General features: G+C 42.6%; 1 protein-coding gene across 2 annotated transcripts in view; it reads left to right on the top strand.

Annotated features, from left to right (window-relative positions):
- The window catches only part of Cep41 (centrosomal protein 41), a 41,337-nt gene that overhangs the window by 21,604 nt on the left and 4,858 nt on the right, over positions 1-14,875 (top strand). The window contains exons 3-8 of one of the 2 annotated variants that reach the window (XM_013353241.2): positions 1,578-1,625; positions 5,777-5,838; positions 6,837-6,906; positions 12,048-12,192; positions 14,228-14,379; positions 14,751-14,818. In XM_013353241.2, the coding sequence (XP_013208695.1) occupies positions 1,578-1,625; positions 5,777-5,838; positions 6,837-6,906; positions 12,048-12,192; positions 14,228-14,379; positions 14,751-14,818 (545 nt within the window). Of the gene's footprint in view, positions 1-1,577; positions 1,626-1,679; positions 1,734-5,776; positions 5,839-6,836; positions 6,907-12,047; positions 12,193-14,227; positions 14,380-14,750; positions 14,819-14,875 lie in introns of those variants that run through there. The other variant, XM_026788608.1, reaches the window with a different exon arrangement.

Below are 14,875 nucleotides of genomic sequence, written 5' to 3'. Positions count from 1 at the left end.
ACAGCAAACCTCGGTGTGTTGTGTCCAGTGTTTTAAGGATAAGTCTATAAGATGCTGAACAGCAAACCTCGGTGTGTTGACTGCAAGTCTGCACTTGCTCTCAGAGCTGCAGTAGGGAAGAGGGTGGGGATCAGAAGAATTGATGGTCTCTGCTGTGGAATTCCTGGGTCAGTTTGCAGGTCAAAGGCTTTTTTTAGACATTTAAGGAGTATTGGCTCTTTCTTTCTCTCCCTCTGTATATCCTCCCCACAAAAGGAGGAAGAAAGCTTTGACCCAAGAAAGAAAAACCCAAAGCTCTTAAAACACATTGTATTTGGCTCTTGTCTGCTTCTTGGGGACTTGGGAGGGTCTTCTGAAACATAGGCAGGGCCCCTTGAGCTGGCTTCAAGCCTCCTTAACAGCCCCGATTTCTCTCTCAGATTCTGGAAGGATACCATCTGAGTTTAGGGGTGCACTGCACCCTTCCTATCCTGATAGTGTATGTCCTAAGATAAAAACAGACAAAAGTAACAATAATAATTAAAAATAAACCTAAAATAGTGAGTGTTTATTCCATGCTGAATTCATGGTAAATTTTTAATAACAAATTAAGTATGATGTTATTTTGAAAATACATTTGGGGGTTTAAAATGGGACTTTTTTTTTTTCTCTCAGTCTCTGACCCAAACATGAAGAAAGTTCAGAATTACTGTCATTCATTAAAAGTGTTACTTTGATCTGAAGTCAGGCTGAATCTCAAGGTCTAAAGAGTAGCAAAACTGTAGAAATGAGAAATTATTTTTAATGTATTTCTTTTACCATGTTTAGGTGTAAGATAGAACTTGCCATGTTGAATCAAATCAAATTGCAGCACACTCAGTTTAAAAAATAATAATAGCTCTGGCTTGAAAGCTAGAATTTAATTCATTTGGAAACCAAATGATCATGGACTGGTTTTAAAGCATGAAAATGCTCCAAACCACCTTGGCTAGGGCTGAGTACTGTAGAACCAGACCATAAAACACGAGGGCCGGGCGTGCTCCATGGTGCACACCAGCACACCAAGTCCGTGGTGGATACTGGTGCCCAGATTGTGTGGTCTGGTTCAGGCTGCAGCATCAGCATGAATAGTGGAATACACGGTGCGGGGAGGGGAGGCCACAGAGACAAAGTGGAGTGGAAAGAGTTGCTTGGGCAGCCACAGAGGCAGATTTTAGACACTCAATGATGATTGCTTCTTTCTTCGTTTTCTCCTGTATGTCTAACCACAAAAGGCTTTGGGGGATATGAGGAGGAAGAAACCTCTGACTTAAGGGTAATCCAAGGGAATGAAGGCTGTAAACGCTCATCTGTATTGCCTGATACTGGGCACTGGTTGGGACAGTACACCTGGACCAGAGCATTTCCCTGCTTCGTTTCTTTAGCTGATGCCGTATAATCTACAAGGCTGTTTACCACGCGTGGCTCATTTGCCTGTTGTCCCGTGTTCTCTGGTGACAGGACAGAGGAACTGGGGGGTGCTCACTCTCAGCCTGAGTTCACGATGATACCCATTTCCCAACAGTAAAGCATATCTAAGACGTGTCTTCTCTTTCTAGGTAACAGTATGACCAAATACATTGAGAAGCTAGAAGAGATTAAAAAAAGTGAGTACCACTCTTGATGGCTTGGGAGAAATGATGGAACTCTGTAGTCATCTGTCAGCTGTCCGCCACACTCTAGAGCTGCCATGCGTGGAGGGCTGGGGGGGTCAGGTGAGCCTGCTGGTGCTTGGAGACACCAGGTACCCCCGTGTCTGCTCAAAGTCCATCCTGCAGGAAATTTTCATGTTAGAACCCAGGCTTCTGGTTCCGTCATACTGCAGTGGTTCTGATCTTTTATTCTAGTGCTCGGTCCTCTTATTTGGTCCATACCTGAGATAGGGTAATAATAGCTCTATTCGTAATGGTCTTATAAGTATTCATTGGCAAATGTTCGTGAAGGACTAGGAGGTCTGGGGAAGCCGACTTGTCCTCAGTGCTCCACATTAGCCATTCATTGCAGTCTGTTTTCTTTTAATTAAAAACCATATTTCATGCAGATCCCTTTAGAAGCTAATCTTCTGCAGAGCTATCTGGCTGGTAACTGAATGCATTGCTCTCATAGAGAATCGTTGTTTTTTTTAATCTGTATCCAAAACCAGTCGATAGGAAATGTATATGCTGAGGCCAGAATTAAAGAAGATGTTTTCTAGAGAAGTCAGGGCCAGGGTATTTGGCTGATAGGAAGAGGCTCTCTTACCCAGCTCAGGATTTGACTCTGCGAACATGCATCTTCTTGGGAGAGAAATTACAATTCTGAAATACATCAGAACTTTTTTTTTTTTTGACACAACAGACCTTTTTAAGTTAAAAAGATGGTGTCTCATTTGAATTGTGCTGTGTAGGGAAACCCACAGTAGATGCGGCCTTGGGGCAGCTTTCTACCCTCCTTATTTGCTGCAGCCGACTAGAAGACCCAGGTCTACAGACATCCTAGATTATATATTCAATATTAAATAATAAATACAATGTCACCAGATCATTCTTTTTCATTTTGCATGATGTCAGTTATCTATCTTAATATATACATGCTAAATTTCTGAACTATGAACGAAATCTTGTTCACTCACCCATACTGCTGTCGTTCTCAGCACACGGCCTGCTTCAGTTTGGGTCTGTGGCCTCTTTCAGCTCCCTTCCATTTGAAGCGAGGTGTCAGCTCACGTGTCCATACCAGGATCTAGTCCATTCAGATCATCTAAACCTTGCTTTAAACAATTATTAAGAGTACAGTGTGGCTTCCAGAGCCTCTAAACTTTAATAGAGACTATCTATCTCCCGCATAGAACTGTTCTTGGAACTGAATCCTTGAACATATTCCTTCCTTCCTTCCTTAGAAGTCGTGGGCTTCCTCTCACCTCCATCTGATGCTTTGTGCTCATCCCCAAAGAAACACTTTAGACTCTGGTTTGGCGCCTGCATTTCAGAAGCTGCCCCGCCCCACTTTCTGTTGCAAGTGTTCACTCGGGCTGCGTGGAGGAGAACGCTGCTTTGTCTCTTGTCATCCTAGACCCAGCTCTCTGCCGGCCTCACCTCAGATGCCACTTCTGTCTGTGAAGTCACAAACCTTGTTCTGTTACTTTCTTTTATCTGTCTTCCTCTGTGAGTTCAACCTCCTTTTCTTTGCTAATAGCACATTTTAACAGAGCCCTGGAAATGCAGAAGTCCTTTGTAACCTGAACATTCTTTGCACTGTACCTGGGGAAAGCGATGCTCTCTGCTATTGACCATTGACAAAGCCTATTCTTGGGACCTGGTGGTTAGATGACACTAGTTGGACCTAGTGTGAGACATCCTAGATAGTCAGGTCTCTGTCCTTCCAGTAACTCAAGAGAGGCCAACTCAGCCCCTGGGCTCACTGGAGAAGCCAAGCTTGATAGTTTGTCTGAGCTGGGATAGTCTGTCTCCTGCAGAGTCCGAGAGGAGCCCAAGTAGTAGAAGCTCCATTCTTAAAGCTGTGTTCGCTCTTGCGAGGACAGACGGACAAAGTTGTCCAAGTCGTCTTTTTTTATACAACTTAAAACTCCACATAAGACTTTGGCTTGATCTTTTATCTCTGAGCAATAATGTCAGAAAGTCCTACGGATGGCTCTCCTCCTAAACCAGAACCAGGTATGTTGTGCCCAGGCTACAATATGTGGTGGGTTCCGAGGGCTTGTCCAAAAGATATTCTACATGCTACAGCAAAGCTTGCTATTTGTGTGGTACCATCTCTGTTTAGCCACAGGGGATTTTAGTGTGCACATGTTTAACTTACAGGTATTTCAAGCTATGTAACAATACCAAAGAAATACCAATGGATAGATGTCAAAATACAAGCTCTTTGAAAGCTATTGGCTTTTTTATTGTCTAATTTATCGCTATTTTAGTTTACAAAAAATTTCTTTAGGTGGGCAGGCTGGTGTTGAGGGCACTATTATAGCAGTTCCCTTGTTCTTGGGAGGGCTCTACTAAGCCTGCTGGGGTGTGCAGCCAGGCACATTTATTAACTTACTTTATTCAGTAGAAGCTACTCTAAGAACTTTCTAGAAATAATAGTTTACTTGCCAAATTGCTCTCTTCAAGACATTTTAAAACAGAGTTTTAATTCCCTGCAAGAAAGAGCTGTAATATATTTAACAGATGGTTAGTTTTTAAGGTATTATTATTTCCTGACTCTAATTATTAAAATATTTGGTAAATCAAGCTTAGATTAACCTCCAAAGTAACCATCCAGTTTGTGATGAGTTTTTTGGGGAATTCATGGAACTGATTAGTAACACCAAGTAAATAATCTTAAACACCTTTAATCCTTTCCTTTGTTGCTAGGAGTCTTGATGTATGAGACATTCTGTAAAGGCCGTGGCAATTATCCAGCTAACCTTTCGTAATTCTTAAATAATGAGGCAGTCTTTAAGGAGCCCTGGGCACCAGTGTAAAAACCATGAACAGGAAGGAAGGATAAAGGCGGGCAGAGTTCAACAATGCAAGCTTTAAAATTAGCATCATTGTTAGAAAATTTTCAGGAAGTGAGCTTCTGGAGAGAATCTTCAGAGCAGATATTGGAAAGTGAGATTGTCTGGTTTTTAATGTTTGTCCGATGTGTTCTGAAGATATCTTTTTCTTTGTGTGAAGACAAGATCTTGCTATTCTTTCAGGCTGGTCTTGAACTTGGTAACTCCTGTCTCTGCCTCCCAGTTGCTGGGATTACAGAATGTTCTAGCATGCCAGACTCATACAAAGAGCTATTGATGGTCAGTGGTGGTGCACATCTTCAGTACCAGCACTCACAAGGCAAAAGCAGGCAGATCTCTGAGTTCGAGGCCAGCCTGGTCTACAGAACGAGTTCCAGGACAGCCAGGGCTACACAGAGAAACCCTGTCTCAAAAAACAAAAACCAAAACAACAACAGCAAACCAAAAACAGCAAAGAGCCATTGCTATAACTGTAGAAGCACCCCCCCCACACACACACACATTTGAGTTATATTGCAAAACTATAAAGATGATGCTGAGTGAATACAGATTATTTAGTCTGGTTTTTATTTGATTTTATTTTCATTTTGGTAAAAACATAATTTACCACCAACCCGTTTTTAAGTGCGCAGTTTCTACAGTTGTGCTGTGTGTCCTGTTGTGCAGCAGCCTCCAGAACCGTCCTCGTGGAAAGCTGGCTGACTTGAGTCTTTAAAGAAACACTCACCAAGTCATGCAGCCCAATCATCACCTCACACCCAGCACGCACACACGCACGCACGCACGCATGCGCACGCACACACACACACACACACACACACACACACGATGTCTCCTGTCTCTGACACAGTTTACAACCACAGGGAAAACAATCCCTGTCATTGAAGTCAGAAGAGCAGAGTAGAGATGCCTTACCAGCTGTGTGGCCCGAGGCAACTCCGAGTCTCCATCATCCTCTGTTAAATGTAGACAGTTATCCCTTCCTTTGTTCTAAAAAGGACTTGAGGCCACTCCCACGAACGTACGCCACACAGTATGGCTGTAGTGGAGACAACTTAGTGGAAGGAGAGCTCTCCAGGTGGCCAAGCACAGGGGTGCGCTGAAAACCCCACCTTGCCTCCTTGAGCACCCTTCAAAGATCGGATCTTGTATGAAAGCACACTCAGAACTTGAACGTGACACCATAGAACTTGATAACTAGAACGAATAGCCCAGAGCCCACAGTGAACCCTCACAAGTGTGTGTCGTATTCTGCTTTTTCAGATTACAGATACAAAAAAGACGAACTTTTCAAGAGACTGAAAGTTACCACCTTTGCCCAGCTGGTAAGTTTGCTGATCTTTTATTGGACTAAAGGCGAGTCTGTTCTGTTCTACATGAGCATTCTGGGCATCTCGGGGTCTTCTTGCAAGGAGAAGCTTCTGGCCCTTCCTATTTCACCATAAGGGGATGAATTGGTGTCTATGGGGGTGATGTTCACAAAAGGATGGCATGAAACTTTTCTCTTTAATAGGGGTTCCATGAAATAAATACATCTACATTCTATCTTTAATGTTCAGAGTTGTGATTTAGATTTTTATTATACTTTGTACACTTAACATTTAGAATCTAACATTTTCAATTCTAGATTGTTTGAATTTTTTTTTAAACAAATGACTCCTTTTTGTGTCTCTGAACTTTCTGAACTGCTCTGCTGTGAGCTATTTTTTTACTTCAAGCAAGGCATTTTCTCCCTTCACTAAAAAATAATGGACAAGGTGTCTCTGTGACCCCCAAACAAGAGGTTCATTGACGCAAGTTAGATTTCGGGCTCTATGGACAATGCTTTAAAAATCATCACTGTGTTAAGACAGACAATCTGTAATCAGCATATTCATAATTCCCTTTATTTTCCAATCGTATGGAGACCTGTCCACACCATCCTGTGTTGTTATAAGTCAGTATCATGTTTTCAAGTAACACTATGCTGTGCTGACTCCTTCTCTATACATGTAAACTCTTATCACGTCTCCCATCTGAACTGATCCCTGGGGTTTCTGTATTGATACTACGATGCGTCTTTACTTGTTTGCTTCTTGTGCCATTTGTGTGTAAAGTTTTGAGTGAGTTTTTTTTTTTTCTGGAACATTCATTCATGGTGTAATAAGCACCCTAATGATTAGGAGGCCTGAAATCAGTAAGATTTGCCAGTCAGGACACTACAGCTGCTTCAAACAAGATGGCTTTGATGTTTGGAGTTGCCCAGTCTTTTTTAAAAGACAGAACCACCTGTGTTTAAAGCGAAACTATGTGCATATCAACACATTTCGTTCTTTTCTATCAGGTCATTCAAGTTGCTTCCCTGTCAGATCAAACACTGGAAGTGACAGCTGAGGGGATTCAAAGGCTTGAAGGTAATAAGAATTGAGGATGTCAGAAACTAGCAGGTTGGCCAGTGGTGAAAGTCCTCGCCCTGTACGTGTATTGGTGTGTTTACAGGGAATTGGGCCATTGATACAGCTGTTTGCAGTCAGTTACTCACAGAGAAATGCTATCTGTTGCCCTAATTATTCTCATTTCTTGAAAAAAAAAAAACGTATTTTCTGACACACAATTTCAATGTCTTAGATGTTTGAATATACGACTTCCTTTTTTTTTCCAGAAAATATTTCTAATGTCTTGTGCATATGCACAGGTTACAGAAGTCAGTGGTAAGAGACTAGAAAGCTGAGAAAACACCTCAGCTCCCATAGGGTTTGTAGATGTGCGCGCTGTGTGTGTGTGTGTGTGTGTGTGTGTGTGTGTGTGTGTGTGTGTGTATGTGTGTGTGATGGGAGAATGCTACAGTGCTGAAAGTTACATGTGATAGGAGTCATTGCTGGAAGGCAGCAATCATTTGTTACACACGAATTTTATTGTTTAATATTCTCAAAAATGGGAAGGAAGGAAGGAAGGAAGGAAGGAAGGAAGGAAGGAAGGAAGGAAGGAAGGAAGGAAGGAAGGTATATTTCAGAGATGAGAAGCCCGAGCATCAGGAGAAGCCCCATTGGCATATCTAGTAAAGCGTGGATCTGGGATTCCACTCTGAATCTCCAGTAGCATTCTTCTCATTGGATCACCAAGGGACTCTGCAGAGTTCCTCTGAAGATACGTGAGATGCCACGGGAGTTCTCAGGAAGGAAGGATGTTTTCCAGTTAGACCGAACCAGGCTTCCTGAAGGTATCTGAACTAGGTAGGCCTCAAAGGGGCAGGCACAGTTATGGGGGAGAGGACCTAAGCAAGGCATGGACATGAAAGGACAGTGTGTATGCCAGGAATCTGGTAATCCAGGCTGGTTTTGGTCTTCAGGGACAAGTAGACACTGGGTGGAAGATAAGGCCAGAAAGATAAGCAGGCTCCAGATTTCCTTGCTTAAATACCAACTGCAAAACAAAACCCGTTTAGTTGTACAATCATGAAAGGAATACACAGACTTCGGGTCTTGATTTTATCCTGAAGTACCCTGCAATCAATGCGTGCCTGTTTACTAAAGAGGAATGTGTTTGTTAAGGTTGATGTAGGCCAGGAATTTAACTTCTGATTTCAAGACAAGGTTCTCAGGAAGTCTGAGCACACTGGTTTTGTGCAACTCAGCTGTCATTTTACTGGGCTGGTTTTTGTTAGGGAGGATAAAGAGAATCTGAAAACGACAGGAATTTATCTTTGACAGATGCCTCTCACCCAGCAGAGAAATAAGGGTTCATTGTAACAGAGGTAATTGAGTCCCCTCATACAAGCGCTCCCAATTTTAACCGGGTTATAGGAGCACCTAGATTTGGCCTTTAATTCATTGTTGAGATTGCTGCACCAGAACATATGCGCACATGCAATTTTCTCCTCTGAGATAAATTTGCACAGCAAAATAGGCTCTTGTAAAATAGGACGCCATAATGTGAGAGTAACATTAGTGTTTTTCTAGGGCTCCACACGGATAACAGCTCAGTCAGGAGTGCTTCAGAACAAGCTGTTTCTGAACATTTGTTGGTTACCTTGAAGAATGCAAAACCCTCCTTTTACGATGTTAATGCTTTTTCCTGACTTAAAAATGTTTCAGGATGGTAAAAATATATAAAGAAGAAAATGATAATAATGAGTGTCAATATTTGGGTCCATTTTTCTGCATCTTCCTCCTTACAATGCATGCTCTCTGTGTGCAGCTTTGCTCTGTGCAGCTCTAAATTAACATTTTTTCATGCATATTTTCCAATGTCATTAAACAGATTTCAAAAACATGACTTTAAAAATTGTGTTCTTGTATATATATCTATCTTTGGGACATACCTTAACTATCCTGCTGTTGAGCATGGTGGTTTTTATATGCTGTGCCACTGTGATGAAATGACACCACATTGTACATGTAAACAGGCATGTGGGTCTCATTGTTCCTTGCAGTCAGTCGCTACAGATGGTCGAAGGTGAAACCACTCCCACACCATCGCGGTGTAGCTGTGACCTACATGCATTCCTGTCAGGAACACCTTCCTGCTAAAATGGAATAAATACCCCTTAGAAACTACTTGCTCGTGCGATGGATAAAAAAAATTGTATCTAATCATTTTATTTTTTAATTCCTTTGATAATGAAATTGAGCTGTGTATATATGCATGTGCATGTGCATGTCCCCATATACATTCATTTACTGGGCCTCTGCCTTTTAAAAATATTTTTGTATGTTGTTTCCTATTTTGTTTTTCTAAAACAATGCCCATCTTTTTTTCTTATTAATTTTGTGGGCACTATGGATAATTTATATCTTTATACAACAGTAACAAATATAATACTGAAAATGATGAGAAAGAACTCTTTGCTTATTTATAATTAATTAATGAGACCAGAATTAAGGACTGACATATTTGGCTGGAGGGCAGTCAATCAGGAACATGCCAGAAATGGTACCTCTTCGTTGAGGGCTTCATTGAGACCCAGAATAAAATTTTGCATGAGACTAAGGGGCCTAAAGGGTTTGAATAGATCTTTATAGTTATAGTTCTTTTCTAGGGAATGTTTAATCACTGCAGTTATAGTAAATGAGATCTTTTCCATGTTTTCTAATCAGTGTATAAGAAAGATGTTCTGTATGGTTATTAGCATTTAAATCATAACCTCAGGTTTGTTTGTCCATGTCATCCTAGTATTTGCTTGAAGTTTTAGGCATATTATATCATATACAAATTAAATTTTGTCTTTTTTAGTAGTTAAGCCTCCTCTATTTCTTCTTTCACTGTATTTGTTAGAACAGAAAATCCCCTAATGTCATTGTTTCGTTCCCATTCTATATTCTTAGAGATTATTGAAGACCCAGTGAGCTTTGGTATATGTGAACTGTATTTATTCAAATTTAGTATATTAAAAACCAGTTTTGTTTGTTTTTCAAGAAAGGGTTTCTCTGTGTCGCCATGGCTATCCCGGAACTCTCTCTGTAGATCAGGCTGACCTCGAACTCACATAGTTCCGCCTGCCTCTACCTCCTGAGTGCTGGGATTAAAAGCATGCACTTCCACCTCCCAGCCAGGTATGTTTAAATTTTAACCTGAGAATTTAAGCAATATTTATTGCCAAATATAAAAATATCAATCGTAATCCCATCACAAACAAAAACAGTGCATGGGGGGCGGGGGTTTACTGGGGCTCACACCCAGGACTGTGTGCATACTAAACACATGCTCTTCCACTGAATTTTATCCCCAACCCATAAAAACATACTTTTATATTTTAAAAAAAATCATTAAATTTCCAACCCAGAATTTTACCAAGTGGCTTTGAGTATTTTGTAAGTGTCTTTCATGTCTGTTTTAATAGACAACAGCTGATTCTGATATCTGCTTTTTGCTTTCAGTCAGTGCAATGTGCTGTTTGGGTTGAAGTCTGTGAAGCAAATCTGACTCACATGGACCTGTAGTTAGTTGGGAGAGGGAGGGGAATTTCACTAACCCTTTCAGTCAGCTGTTTCTACTTCTTTTGATACTACATAAAACCCATCAGCTGGTTCATCCTCTCTCCCTCTTTCCCTTTCTTCCTTCTCTTTGCTCCCCCTCCCCTTCCTTCTTTCCTTCCTTATTCTCCATCCTTTCCCTTCTTTCTAGCCTAGCTTCAAACTCCCGGTCCTCCTGCTGATCACAGGCATGGCCAGCCTGCTTGGCCAGTTGTTTCTTAAGGGTTTGCTGCGTCTGGCTTCTGACCCACTTCAGTGGACTGTTTGGCTCTGTTGTGTTAAAGCCCTTTGGTCGGCCTCCTGCTTTCAGTGCCTCTCCTGCCTGTGCGCAGCCTCACGCCGTGCACTGCTTGTTTGTCCAATGTCATTTGACTGACATGGAAATCAGATGTGTCCAATGTGTGTTGGGAGGGCTCTTCATGCTTCACCTCCAGGTGCCAAACACAGATTCCAAAAGTCTGGGTTTTCTTCAAAATTTAGCCACTGACAAGAAATACCATCAACTGTTTTCTTTAAAAGAATTCTCCCTCAATTCATCATTGAGAGAACGTCTCCAAATACGCAAGTAAGGACCCAGATTTTCTCGCAAAGAAAAGATGCCTGCGGCAAAAATGTCTGGCTCAGCCACAGCCTAGCAAGCATTCTAATCCTTACCCCTGACATTTCCTCGTACATGGGTATCTAGAAAACCACCCTGGCATCACACAGACTACTCAAAGGCAAACACCTAGAGAATCAGTTGGCTCTTCTTTCTGAGCTAGGGTCTTACCCTGTAGCTCTGGCTGGCCGGGGACTCACTGGCTCACACAGTTCAGTTTTCTCGCCTCAGCCCCCCAAGTGCTAAGATTGCAGCCGTGAGTCACCACACCTGTTCAAGGTGAGAGGTGATGGCAATGATTAATCATTGTTTTATGAGGACACTCTTTAGTATTTACTGTGAGAGCATGTGCAACAGGGAAAACTGTGCCCGCTAATAAGTGTGGAGCCGCTTCCTGATGTTTCCCGAGTGCTAGAGTTTTCACTGTCCTCTTTGTACCAGCAGAGCAAATATAAATACAGCCAAAAAGTGACAGGGGCTTTGAGTTTAGCTCAGCTGGTAAAACACTTGCCTACCAAGTTCAGGGCACTGGGTTCTGTCCTCAGCTGAGGTGAGGGTAGGGACAGATGACATCTTAGGGAAATAGCTTTCACTTGGTATTCAATATGAAAGGGTCTTGAGGAACTCCTGGGGTTTATTTCACTGCATTTTGAGAGCTCCCTGTGTTACAACTTTTAGAATAATAACTCATCAATAGTGATACAATTGTTTTTTGCTTTGTATCAGTGGAGATACCTAATAGGTAAATTCCAATCCTGAGATTGCATTTGGTTACTTCTTTTTAAATTTTTTAAAGATCTGCATTTATTTGTGGGTGTGCTTGAGTGGGCACACGCGTGCAGCAGTGCACACGTGGAGGTAATTGAGTCTCTCTTTTCACCATGTGGTTTCCAGGGATCAAACTCATGTCGTCAGACTTGATGGCAAGCGTCTACACCCACTGAGTTGTTTAACCCGCCCTGTATTTCTTTATTGCAAATTTTAGACAATGATTCTACAACTTCAGAGGCTGATGCTGAAATTGCTGCCAAGACCAATGGAAAAGGGAGCCCTGGGGAGCAGTCACCCAGTCCTGTCCAGTTCATCAACAGCACTGGAGCAGGGGACTCCAGTCGCTCCACTCTCCAGAGGTACCTGTGTTGGATCCGAGCATTTACTCTGTGTTCTTCTGGCCCATTTCAGTGATTGACGTACCTGAAACAGAACTGGCAGCAGTGACGTCCTACATTTTAATCCCAGCCCTTTACATTCTTCCTTTTTATCTAAATGTTACCTGAGCCTGCTTTTCACTTCTTACTGAACTAATGTGAGAGTGGGTTAATAGGTGTGTATTATTTTCCACTTCTTGGTTCCATTCTTCTCAGCCCTTCTACATGTGGGCTAGTTAGGGTCTAGCTTTTTCAGGTACTATGTTTCTATTCTGAGTATGAATTTTGCCCTGTCTACTGAAGCTTATATTGTCCTATATAGAATAAGAAAGATTCAGTGCCACAAAATGCCCCGGCATGGAACAAGCATAGAGGAGAATGGCAATAGCCATTGGAGTTTATTCTAAAACGGCCCCTGGCTCATCGTTTTTGTTTACAAGGACCTTACTCCATGCATTACTTCTCACAAATATTGGCTGTGGATTGTGAGACTGGTGCTGGGTTTCAGCATGTATCCATCCCGTCTCCTCACAAAACACTTCTGCCAGGGAAATTTCTAGCAAAAGAAGTGCCATCGTTGGTTGTTGTCATTTTCATAGCTGTGTTTGTGAAAGGGCTATATAAAAATGCATTCATTTTTATAGATATAGAAAGAAGATATAGGTGGGGCTGGAAAGATGGCTCAGCAGTAAAGAGCACTTGCTCTTGAAGAGGACCTGGGTTCAGTTCCCAGTCTCCATATTGCAGCTCAAAACCAAATTCTGACCTCTGAGAGTGCCTGCAAACATGAGGTGTGCACACACGCAAACACACACATACATACCCAGGTGCACATGCACGTGCACACAGATTGAAAAAGAAGAGATATGGGCCACCAGTGCTTCCTCAGAGCATGCAGGTTTGTATCAAATAGGTTTTCTTCTCCTTTGCCGCATTGAAGTATGCACTGTGGAGCCATAGTGTTTACTGGATATAAATGCAGATAGTGAAGTCCTGCTATGGCAGAGGAGCTAGGCAACATGTTGATCTCTGACTGAGCGGCTCCTTACCATGTCCTTACAGATCCTTGGCCGTTTTGTTCGTGGTCCCTGGTCTTCTTAGTCCTCTGCTGTCCTGCCACGTTTTCTTTCTGACATTAAGGTGGCAGCTCAGCTCATGTTTAAAGACCGTGGAAGCAGCACTGTCAGTGACAAACCCCTTATTTCAATCCCATCTCTTCCCTTGTCTCATTATATGAATGCCACTAGCTCTAAAAGCCTCTTCAGGCTCATCATCATCCTGTATAAATTGGAAGTGAGTGCAGATAACTATTGAAAATAGGGTTCAGTGTCCACATTGGGTAGGCCGATGTGTAAGTACATCCACGCATCACTTAATGATAGGACGTTCCGAGAAATGTGTCATTAGGTGATTTTTCCATGATGGAGCATCAGGAGTGTACTTTAACAAACTGAAATGACTCCCCATCACTCTGCAGAGTCATCTTATGGGGCTGCCATTATATTCTGCCCACGTTTGACTGGAATATCTTCACATGGTCCCAGACCATATGTGAAGTACATAAAACAATATTGGTACTTTATATTGTGCTTAATATACATAAAAATATTTTGCATCTCTGTTGTCCTGCAAGCCTTTTTCTCTGTCCATGTATTCTGTGTTTTCTTACTCCTTGCTCTAATCCTATTAGATAACTGTCGCCTCTCTCCTTGTGAGTGTCACCTTTGCAGCTGAAGGCAGCATGTGCCCTACACTTTCTACCCCTCTGCCTCTAGCATTCTCTGCGGGTAATGGTGAATCCATGCCAGCCCCTTCTTAGGGTCCAGTTGTAGAGTAGCATCCGCACAGCCCTCTGCCTTCTGGAAAGAACTGAGGCACTCTGCCCATTTGGTTTTTCCTGGGGGTACCCGTTGAGAAGACAAGGAACCCTCATCTCCCCATTCTGAAGAGACACATTTGACTTTTCAACCTCTGACCCCTGGCTAGTTTCTGATGATCTATTGTTTTCCACTTACAGCGTCATCAGTGGCGTTGGGGAACTGGATGTAGACAAAGGGCTAGTAAAAAAAGAAGAGCCCAGTGGTAAAGACATGCCTTATCCGGACTGCCCCTTCCTGCTGCTAGACGTGCGCGACAGAGACTCTTATCAGCAGTGCCACATTGTCGGGGGTAAGAAGAAGGGTAGTGGAGCCCCTCAGTCCCAGGAGCAGGGCCTAGCCTCGTTCCAGAGGAAGTGGGACGCTAGCACAGCCGTCAGGGAAACCCTTGGAGTGAGCACCACACGTCCTCTGAGAGAGGCTGACCGTGTTCTCCGGGGCTCACAGGCCCAGCGCACAGTGCACTGAGCAGGGAAGCCGTTCCTCCTTTGTTCATGGTGCCCTTTCTCTCTTCATGTCTTTCGTGGAGTACTTAGGTGTATTTTGGTTTACGGCTCACTGACTTTGAAATATATATTCACCTCTTAGACTGTACGTCAGTTGGGAAGTGGGGCCAGATTGTAAGAGAGCTCTAGGCTTCCTAATCTTGTTCTTCTCTTGTAGCTTACAGTTACCCAATTGCAACTCTGTCCAGGACAATGAACCCCTATTCAAACGACATACTTGAGTATGTATCCTTTGTTGCATCTTAAGGAGTTGGATGTTATCGGGATTTTTTTTTTTTTTTT

Source organism: Microtus ochrogaster, unplaced genomic scaffold (assembly GCF_000317375.1).
Source record: "Microtus ochrogaster isolate Prairie Vole_2 unplaced genomic scaffold, MicOch1.0 UNK4, whole genome shotgun sequence".
Taxonomy (NCBI): domain Eukaryota; kingdom Metazoa; phylum Chordata; class Mammalia; order Rodentia; family Cricetidae; genus Microtus; species Microtus ochrogaster.
This window is presented reverse-complemented; position numbering and strand designations above follow the sequence as displayed.